The sequence below is a fragment of the Carassius gibelio genome, chromosome B9 (genome assembly GCF_023724105.1).
Source record: "Carassius gibelio isolate Cgi1373 ecotype wild population from Czech Republic chromosome B9, carGib1.2-hapl.c, whole genome shotgun sequence".
NCBI lineage: Eukaryota > Metazoa > Chordata > Actinopteri > Cypriniformes > Cyprinidae > Carassius > Carassius gibelio.
Window position 1 is genome coordinate 7,857,839 of NC_068404.1, and position 11,293 is coordinate 7,869,131.

An 11,293-nucleotide genomic window follows, 5' to 3' on the forward strand; every position below is an offset into this window, starting at 1 on the left:
TGCCAAAATCAAACATCCGAACGACCGACCGAACGTCTATCCGAACGTCTTGAACTTTCAAAAGGCTGACCCACTATTATCAATAAGTTTAAGAGATTTAACAACAAGGGGAATCTCAGCAATAAAGGCCTCAAGTCTAGGCAAAGTCTTGAGAAATTTGTTTTTGTGAATAAAAAATGTACAATGCAACACAAAGAAATTAACAACACTATAAATAGCACAGTCACTCCCAGAAAAATAGAGGAACATATCCTTCAATGAAAAGTTTAAATCACATTTGACAAAATGAGAAAGACAAAGACCCAAGCTCTGCCAAAGAGGCTTAACCTGATTACAGTGGTAGAATAAATGAAACAAAGTTTCTTTCTCAACTTTAAAGAATACACAAAGGTCAGAGATATCAACAAAAGAGCAAATTTGTGAGTTAGTTGGGTAAACATTATGAAGAATCTTAAAGTGTACCTCTCTTATTTTATTGGACATACAATATTTCTCAGGGAGTAACCACGCTTTCTTCCAGTGAATACAGTCGAGGGGATGTGTAAACAGTGTAATGTAACAATAACTTTCTAAGTTTACAATTACATTTTTATCAAGAATACTAACTCCATCCAATAAAAGGTTGGGCAAAATAGTTTTTCTCTCATTAACCCTTTAGAACCTAAAGCTAAAATTGGCCATTTTCACTCATTTTGTTTTTATGAGTATAAAATTAGAACATAATGTGGTATCTTCAAGTGTAAGGTGTCATTTTTCCCCCAAAATTATAGGCTTTCCGGAAATTACAGTTATTGTACATTATTTTGTGTTAATGAGTTAGTAAATAGAATTTAAATAGACAAAAAAAATTTAAAAACAGGAAGAAATGTTACTGTTTTTTATTTAGAAAAAATCATAATCGAAAGAATCTAATGCCTCAATCTTGAAAAAGGAACTATAATACATATATACAAGTCTTTTTGAGACACTGGATTGCACAGTTTTCACTCAGGAGCCATTTGTTGTACTCCAGTTCTCCAGGCATTTTTTAAATGTAAATTTAAATGTGGTGCTCTCTGAAGCAGTTCCTGTCTAACTGCAAGCATAGTCCCACATCACATTCCTGCCACTTCCATGGGGTGCTCCTTTTGCATCGTATGCAACTCTGTGAAAGGTCTTGATTATCACTCACAGGAACAGGCAGATGACCGCATCTCTCTCTCAGCCGGACATCCAGGGGAACATCTGTGAGCGGAGCAGTTAGCAGCTCCTGAAAGTTTTGCCGTGTCATGAGCTTATCTTGGTGGATTGCACACAGCTCTTTGTGTAAAATGAAGCTGTTGGTCACTGCAATGTCCAGGAAGTGCTGGAAAATGGTCACATATGACTTGTTTTATAGGGCACCGACTTTGTTCTGAGCATCTTGTTGGAGGTGTCAAGTCCCCCCATGTACTTATTGTACAGCTAAAGCTGCGACCACGGCCCGGCCCCTCTGAGATGGTGTTGTGTTTGATGTAGATGGCCCATTTGCTTCTTCATAGATAACTGGAGTAAGCCACACTGAAAAAAAAGCAACATGTGTTACAAACTCACAATATATGTACATAAAAATACTTTACATTATGAAGCAATTTATTAGTAAGAGAAAATTTGTAAAAATAATATATAAATATATAATAATGTAATAAATAAATAACTATAATAATAATACAATAAAATAATAAAAATAAAGCCTGCAGTTACTTACATTTGCATACACACAATCACACACACATACATGCACCTAAACACACACACGCAAATATAAAGATATAGACATAAATGCATGCATGTACAAAGTCACGCAAGCGCGTACACAGACACATTTGCATACACATCATACACTGTATAAGATACACACATGCACACATACACAAACAGATACACATGCACACAGATACACACAAACAGATATACACACACACACAGAGATATAACGTTACACATGCACACATTAGCAGTAGCACACACAAACACACATAAACATGCACACATGCATGCACTTACACAAACATACATACACATACATGCACACATTCGCATGCACACACACGCACACACATACACACACACACACACACACACACACTGAGAGAGAGATAGAGAGATGTCCATGCACTTACATACACACAGAAAACTATGTATGCATGCACACGCACCCATACACATAACGCTAACGTTACGTGCAAATATGAACGCATGCATGCACATACGCGCTTACACGTGTGTGCAACGCACATATTAGTGTGTGAAACAGTGTTTTTTCGAACAAAACGCCGACACGTTCGTTTTTAAAGAAAAGGTGTGTTTTAAATAAATGCACATAACTTGGAGACAAAGCTTTGATGACAGAATTGAAAGTTCTAGCAGGAAGAGGAAAATTATACAAAGTCATAAATTCTTCATATTCCAATATGCTGCCATCATTTCTAAATAAATCCAAAACAAAAACAATACCTCTATCATACCACTTAGCCATGAAAACTGATTTGTTTCGGATTAAAATGTTCAAATTATTCCACAGATTTTCTTTATGGGGAGAAAAATTGTGCGCATGACACAGTTTCCAAGCAAGTAAAACTTGTTGCTGAAATATTTAAATAAAATCATATGTAACACGTTCCTACATGTGCTTAAGTGTTGTTAACGTGTTCCCATGGCGACCGGTCGGAAGCGCGAGTAACTGATCGTCTTCCCAACGTGTTGTTTACGTGTGAAGACACGTTGTAACACGGTTTTTTTTTTAATATAACTTATTCTTCGGTTGTATCCTCTAACTAGTCCACATTTGATTACTGAAATTAATGACTGATTTAGAAAGTGATTTAGAAAGTTATGTACAGTCATGCCCACAAATATTGGCACCCTTGGCAAATATGATCAAATAAGGCTGTGAAAATTAATCTGCATTGTTAATCCTTTTGATGTTTTATTTGAACAATTCACAAAAAATTATCCTTTCATTGAATAATAAGAATTTAAAATGGGGGGAAATATCATTATGAAATAAATGTTTTTCTCTTTTAAACCTCCATTTGCCAGTTTAACAGCTCAAAACTGTCTCCTATAATGCCTGATGAGATTACAGAACACCTCACAAGAGATCAGAGACCATTCCTTCATCCAGAATCACTCCAGCCCTTCAGATTCCCAGCTTCTCCTCTTCAGTTCACTCCTCTCATTTTCTCTAGGGTTCAGGTCAGAGGACTGGAATGGCTATAGCAGAAGCTTGGTTTTGAGCTCAGTGACCCATTTCGGTGTTGTTTTTGAGGTTTGTGTTTGGATTATTTTACGGTTGAATGATCCAAACATGGCCCATTATAAGATTTCTAACAGAGTCAGTCACTTTTTGATTTTTTATCTGTTGGTATTTAATAGAATCCATGATGCCATGTGTCTAAACAAGATGTCCAGGACCTCCAGCAGAAATATAGGCCCACAACATCAAAAATACAGCTGTATATTTCATTGTACACATGGGGTACTTTTTATCCCTGTTTTCACCAAACCCATCTTGAGTGTTTGCTGCTAAAAAGCTCATTTTTAGTTTCATCTGATCATAGAAGCCAGTCCCATTTGAAGTTCCAGTCGTGTCTGATAACTGAATATGCTTTAGTTTGTTTTTGGATGAGCTAGGAGAATGTTTCTTGAAACCCTCCCAAACAACATGTGTTGATGTAGGTTCTGTTTGACAATATTTTTAAAGGTTTTCTGAACCAGAAACTCAACTATTTTCTGCAATTCTCCAGCTGTGATCCTTGGAGAGTCTTTAGCCACTCAAACTGACCTCCTCACCATGCATTAGGACGATATAGACACACGTCCTCTTTCAGGCAGTTTTCTAACATTTTCTGTTGATTGGAAATTCTTAATTATTGTCCTGATGGTGGAAATGGGAATTGTTACTGCTCTAGCTCTTTTCTTTAAGCCACTTCACCAATTTGTGAAGCTCAATTATCTTTTGCTGCACATCAGAAATATATTCTTTGGTTTTTCTGATTGTGATGGATGATTAAGGGCATTTGGGCTTTGTTTTCCCTCCACTTTATATTTCTGTGAAACAGGAAGCAATGGCTGGATAATTTCATGTTTATAATCATGCTGGAGTGCTCAAAATTGTGAATATGAATGGGAATATACTTCAGAGATATTTTACTCATAAGAATTTCTACGGGTGCCAATAATTGTGTCCAACGAGTATTTGAGAAAAACATTAATTTCATAATGATATTTCCCCTCCGTTTTAAATTCTTATTATCCAATGAAAGGATACATTGTTGTGAATTTTTAAAATAAAAATTCAAAAGGATTAACAATGCAGATTAATTTTCACAGCCTTTTTTGATCATATTTGCCATGGGTGCCAATATTTGTGGGCATGACTGTATGGTGTATCATTAAAGTTAAATATAGCAGAGGCTAAATATTATTGACAAACCTGACATGCTTAAACGGTTATTTTGGAAAAGCACGATATTCCACATAATTTTTCTCCATCTCCCATTAAATCGGGAATAGATCTTATTGAATAGAAATACACTGTAGCGTATTCAAATGCAGCAAAAACTGCAATCAGTATCCCATCTGCTTTACCTAAAGATAAAAATAATAGGAAATGAATTATATAGGCTAAATAAAATATGCTTACCATTTATCAGACATATTGGCATTTCAAATACAAAGCCGGCCTACATGTCTACTTTATGATACCCTTAAGAGTGTAATGTAACCCAGACTTAATTTCAGGAAGTCTCTTGTCTCAGGGGGACATGAAGGAGGTCTACAGGTTTTCTAATAATACAAAGCTTAATGCTAAATCCTGAAGTATCAACAAAAAAGGTTCTTAAAATGACAGTTTTTTCAACTTGTCACATTTGTTAGAAAAGTATTTTTTATTTTGTATGTTATAACATTTTCAGTAACAATAATTAATATTGTAGTAGATTTTTCCCCCTGAAATATCCTGTAATTGGACCACTAAGAGGTGCTCTACAATTCATTCACAGGTGACCCCCAAAACAGAAACCCTTATTCTCAGCATAACATAACACTTATTAACAAATGACAAATTTTATTCACCTCACAAAACAATACAAAAACAAAACAGAGATGCATAAATCGGTCTTAAGGGTCAACATTTTATACATATTTTAAACTGCATTTACAGGTCACAAGTTTCACTTTGTGTATATATAGAAACATTCCAGAAGGTTTTCACATTTGACTTCTAACAGAGGTTGAACCTGTCCCACCACTAAATATTGGAAGAATATTAAAATGGCTTTTGTAATTTTGCTTTTGTATTTGTAGTAAATAAAAATGACCAAATACATTGTGAATAATTTGTTTTCATTTAACAGATGCGGTCCTTATATATCTCTACCCTTCGATCTGGCATCCTCCTATTAATCCAGGCATCCAGTATCTGGTTCATTTTCGGAAGGTGCGATGATGGGATTATGTGTGTCATCGATGCATCCAACCACACTGGAAATCATAAAACAAATTATAATTATTACTTTCAGAGGTCACAACAAGATGTCATCAAGTTAACATCATTTATCAGATTATCCTAATTTAAACCGATTTCTCAACCACTGACCTGCAATCTGTGAATCTCCTCTTTGATGGATCTCACTGGTTTGTGTTCAGGAAACAACACAAAAACTCTCCAAAAGAGCGTGAGAGCAATTGCACACTTTGCTTCCTGCCCTGATACAGTTGCCTTACTAATGTGCTCTGCATCTCCGATGTTACATTAAAAAAAATGTGCAATAAATGAATATAGGCCTACTTAAAAAAAATGATTTTCTTACTTAGCCTTTTATCCATTCAAAATATCGAAACATTCTTAAATCAAGATGCATTTACTACATAAGAAAACGCCCCTTTATGCCCCTTTAGCACTTTATTTAATCATATGTTTACAAAATGAGAACACAAGAGAGTGAAAATGCATGTTAGAAACAGTGTTTACTGTTTACATGACCTCTCTCTATGACAGAATTTATATATCAGAGTTCATCAGAGTAAAAAAAAAACATCAACATCTTATGTTAGAGGAACTCACTGTCTTGTAGCCCAAGAGTCAGCGGAGTCAGCAAAGTAAATTTCAGAATGAAGATGAAATCATGGTAAAAATGAACAAAGTAGCCTAGGCAGTAGATTATATTGGATAATATTAACTGTCTTTCTCAATGTGTTATTACCATGAAAAGTCAATGGCCAACTAATGACAAGATGGTCCATGGCATTGAAGACTTTGAAATTAAAAACCCCTTTATCTTATAAGTTTTAACTCTTACTTGTAAAACAACATAGACAATATACAATTAATCAGTTTGACAAATAAAAAAATAAAAAAGGAAAAATACAACAACATTAATTAAAAGCCTACCACTGTAGCCTATACAGTTACAATAGGTGAGTCTGGTGTTTGAAACATTAGAGTCATGAAATACACAGAAAGTCATGATATAGCCTACAGGTGGTAATTTGGTCAGTTCATCACTTAACCTACAATTCAGGGAAGTGCAAATGGTTGAGTATTATTTTAGGTATAACATCATGTCCATTTATAGCCTTTACACATCAGCTTGTATACTTGTGTGGTTAAAAAGCTGCAAATGACAAGACGCTGACGTCACGTCAGGTCGTCACAAGGGTCAGCCGTTTGAAAGTTCAAGACGTTCGGATAGACATTCGATCGGTCGGTCGGTCGTTCGGATGTTTGATTTTGGCACGGAGTACCCGCCATAAAACTGAGCTTGATGACGTAGATGTGACGTGAGCACTGTGTCTGACAATTGTAAGTCTTCTAATCGCTGTGCCAAGAGAAATTTGAATCACCCACCGAATCTTGCAGACGTTGTTGAATAATTCAAATCTTGCAGACGTTGTTGAATAATTTTATCCCACGTCCCCCCGATTGCCTCATAAACAGTAAAAGATTGCCTTTGAGCTTCTCCTCCTGTCCATATGGCAATTTCTCTACTGTGCGACAGAGTCGCAGGTTATGACACAATCGTTAGCCTATTTTTACTAAAACTGCTTCTAAGGGGCCACAACGTAATATACAAGGTAATAGGGCCTTTCATACATTTTTGTGTTTCTTTAGAAATAATAAAAGGACAAATGCAGTCTTTGAACATCTCAGATGTAAAGTCATTTGCTAAAGTGACGCCGAAATGAATGTGAGTCAATGGAATGCTAACAGCAGGTGGGGGTCCGCCAGCCAATGGCGGCGCCCAGGGATGCTTAAAAAAATATGAAACCCTGCCCCCCCCTTCAGCTCAAACATGTAGGTACAGGTTTGAGTTCTTGTACCCTGCAGGTCGCGCGTCACCCACTAGGCGGCGCCACGCGCTCCCTCCGCGCTCCTCTCAGCGCTTCTTCTCCAGTAGAAGAAAAACTTCCCTCCGTCTTTCTTTTTTCAAAATGGCCGAATACTTGGCGTCGATTTTCGGTACAGAAAAAGACAAGTAAGTCACGTTAACAGACATTTTCACGAAATATCGTGTGCATTCGATTATTCTCATCATTCGTATCCATTTTTAAAAACCGGTGATAATGGGTAGACTTTAAGATCATTAGTATTTTCAGTCTCACGCCTCGCGTGGTCATCTCTGACCTGTTTGCCAGCCTCGCGTCTAGAAAAACAATAATAATGCTGCTAAACATCTACATGACGCCGCAAAGCTATCATATACTGAATACTTGTTATATTACATGTTTATTTTTATTTTCTGTGGTTAGCCTCAGCTTCTCCGTGTCTCCATTGTGTTTCATTCATTGTGTTGGTCGTTGTTCGATCCATCAACCGTATTTAAGGTCCACTACAAAAACTCAGCGGTTTTATATTTCAGTTATAATAATTATTGTTAAATTATCTACGTTTGATTTCTCGTTGTTTTTTTATTTTAATATAATGGAAAGGAAAAAGTCGTGTGAACTGCAATCCAAACAAACCGGCGCGCGCGCGCGTGTGAACAGTCAGAGCGTGTGTGTGTGTTGATCCTCTCTTGTCTTCATCAGGGTCAACTGCTCTTTCTACTTTAAAATCGGAGCGTGTCGCCATGGAGACCGATGCTCGAGACTCCATAACAAGCCCACGTTCAGTCAGGTACACCAGAGATCCTCTAATAATGTACCAATGTGTAACCTTTCTATAAGATCTGAATTGTAATTCGCATTGGATTTGTGTTTCAGACCATTGCTCTGTTGAACATTTACCGGAACCCACAGAACACAGCCCAGTCTGCGGATGGCATCAGTAAGTCTCGCTCAAATGCATTTACACAGAAACAAAGAGCATCCAGGAGTCACTGCAGTGATTACTGTAACTGACTGCATGTGTCTTCTCTCGTTCATCAGACGCTGTCAGTGATGTGGAGATGCAGGAACATTATGATGAGTTCTTCGAGGTAGGCGGACTGTTTTAGAATGTTTTGGGGAGATGTGGATGACGGGTCACGCCTAAAACAACCTAAATTATGATTCCAGCCATTACAGAGCTCACACACTCAGAGAAACAATGGCACAATTGTTTTTGAAAACAGTATTTTCCAAGCTTGAGTTCAAAGTTCAGACTAAAGTCTTTTTCTATTATAGAATAGAATCAAAATTTCTAATATGAATATTCACTGCTGTGTGTGTGCATTTTGGATGGGTTAAATACAGAGCATGAATTCTGAGTATGGGTCACCATATTGTGGCTGAATGTCACGTCACTTTAGAAATATCGTATTAACTCCAAACTGTTGAAAGGAGGTGTATGTATATCACAGTTGATTTCACAATGATGGGGCTAGATCTATATGATACAGTTTGGCCCTGTTTTAAACATCAAGTTATGTTTAGTCTAAAAATAAAAATAACTTGCAGATTTTATGCTCCAATATCACTTACATTTTTTTGTTTACAGGAAGTCTTCACTGAAATGGAAGAGAAATATGGAGAGGTTGAGGAGATGAACGTGTGTGATAATTTAGGAGATCACTTGGTGGGAAATGTCTATGTGAAGGTGAGAGAGTTTGCATCATCATTTTTAATTTACTGCTTAAAACTGTTGAACTTGTAATAAAATTAGAATTTCAAACCCAGAATTGACCAGTTCAATGTATATATCTAAATTTTTACTCTTTTATGTGGTGTTTTGTTTTGCTAGCATTACCAAGGTGATATCCAGATGATATTATTATGAAAATTGATGTGTATTTTTGCTTGTGTGTGTGTGTAGTTCCGCCGTGAGGAAGATGCAGAGAAAGCGGTGATTAACTTGAACAACCGCTGGTTTAATGGTCAGCCCATCCATGCTGAGCTCTCACCTGTCACTGATTTCAGAGAGGCCTGTTGTCGACAGTATGAAATGGGGTAAGGGACTCGGATAATAATCGGAGCAACAGAGTTCCCTTTTACAGGAACACACAACTCCCTCTGAGGCTGGCGACACACTGGATGCGTGGCGCAAGCGTATCATCTGCGTGGCGTGTCTGTTTTTAATTCGGCTCCCATGTTAACAGGTTAGAGCTTGCAGACTGCCTGCATTATACTCGCATCTCAGGGAAAACGCGTGCATGCTAGAAATAGAACCGATGCCTATTTTTCACGCGACACGAGCAAAATATACTAGGAAATGTAATTATATGTTTATATGTCATTTTGTACACAAATACATATATAATCATGAGATTTTGATATTTGAAAGTCTATAGGTTGACATAAATTCAGATATAAATAATTATCGATTTTTAAATATTGCACCTGTCAAACATAGTCTATACTGTTGACGGTGTCCTTTATCAGTAGGTGTAGGTGTGTAAAAAAAAAAAAAGTTGATATTGTTGTCATGAAGACAAGAGCCTGGTCTGTCGAAGGCTTCCCTCTATGTCACCTACAGCAGCGCGCCATCGCCAGGCACACTTCTGGTGTGTAAAGACACAGAAAACGCGAGGCAGCCGCCACGCTTCTGACACGCAGCAGAGACGCCACTCAGCTAGTGTGTCACCGGCCTAAAGCTGCATTCCCACAGATAAATGTGTACTTCCCTCTCCTCTTCTGATTGTTGTTTACTGAGACCTGGAGCCTAAACCGGAGTCCTTCAACTGTCCCATTGCACGATTTGTTGATTCTGAAGGTGTTTTCTTAAACCTGCTTCCACTGGCTTCACTGTGACTGATTGCAGTACTTGTGTGTTCCTGCAGAGAGTGCACTCGAGGAGGCTTCTGCAACTTCATGCACCTGAAGCCAATCTCAAGGGAACTCAGAAGAGAACTGTACGGCCGCAGGAGGAAGAGGTCTGTCGGATTTAAAACTCCTCAAAAGAATAAAGATTGTTACAGAACAGAGTCTGTAATTCTCACATTGCTGTCACTAGGCCTCTATATGTTCTTGATTTATTATTATGTTTTAAAGATCTTATTATAGAGCGTACTAAATCTGTGCAAATGGTTAATCTTACACACATTTGAGCAGTTTCTTTTGTGAAACAAGTGACAGCATCATTTATATACACTACTTTTTTTTTTTTAAAGAGGTACTGTATAATGGACTGGTTTTGACTCGTTAGCAAATGTATTCTCTCTCTTTAGCAGGCATCGCTCTCGTTCACGTTCCCGTGAGCGCCGCTCTCGCTCTAGAGAGCGTAATAGAGGAGGAGGCGGTGGCGGTGGTGGAGGAGGAGGAGGAGGAGGTGGAGGAAGAGACCGAGAGAGACGGAGGTCAAGAGATAGAGAACGCTCTGGACGCTTTTAAAATGTCCTTCTTTCTTCAAACCAACATTCAAACCCCAAGTCCTACCCTAGTCTCTCCTGATGAAATGTGATAAATGTTGAATTTATTTCCTCCCTGACTTCTTTGTCCTCTGACCTTTTTATGCGAGATTTGTTTGCTTTTCAATAAAGATTCCTTGATCAATTCACTGCCTTCAAGTAGTCACATTATACTCATATTCTATTATATGCTGTTGTTTTATATGGTGACATCAGTGAAAGCAGCATTAAGTACGTTTCTGGATTTTCTTACCTAGTGATTTAATGTTTTTCATTTTGTAGAAATGATCATGCTGCTCTCAAAAATCTATGTAATCCCTATAGGTGACTAAACATTTTGCTAAAGCTATTTTAATAGCAGGGAAGGGCAATGTAAACCTAACATCGGGTCACACAACCAATGTCTTGGTTAATTTAGGACCGTTTGTAACAAGTGTGTTTTTTTTTTTTTATTATACCATATAACTAACATGTCAGTGATTGGGTAACTTAGTCCTACAATGAGA

The 11,293-nt window shown here is 37.5% G+C and overlaps 1 protein-coding gene across 2 annotated transcripts; it reads left to right on the top strand.

The window, feature by feature from the left end:
* Positions 1–7,343: 7,343 nt before the first annotated feature.
* On the top strand, positions 7,344–10,933 carry u2af1 (U2 small nuclear RNA auxiliary factor 1). Of its 2 annotated transcripts, none has more exons than XM_052566094.1 (8): positions 7,344–7,499; positions 8,053–8,140; positions 8,227–8,290; positions 8,392–8,441; positions 8,942–9,040; positions 9,257–9,390; positions 10,221–10,313; positions 10,611–10,933. In XM_052566094.1, exons 1-8 carry the CDS (start codon positions 7,456–7,458, stop codon positions 10,768–10,770), a joined length of 732 nt encoding a protein of 243 aa, XP_052422054.1. In that variant the 5' UTR covers positions 7,344–7,455; the 3' UTR covers positions 10,771–10,933. The 2 variants fall into 2 exon arrangements, with proteins under 2 accessions (XP_052422054.1, XP_052422053.1); XM_052566093.1 differs by having other exon boundaries at positions 7,345–7,499; positions 10,608–10,933.
* The last annotated feature ends 360 nt before the right edge of the window (positions 10,934–11,293 follow it).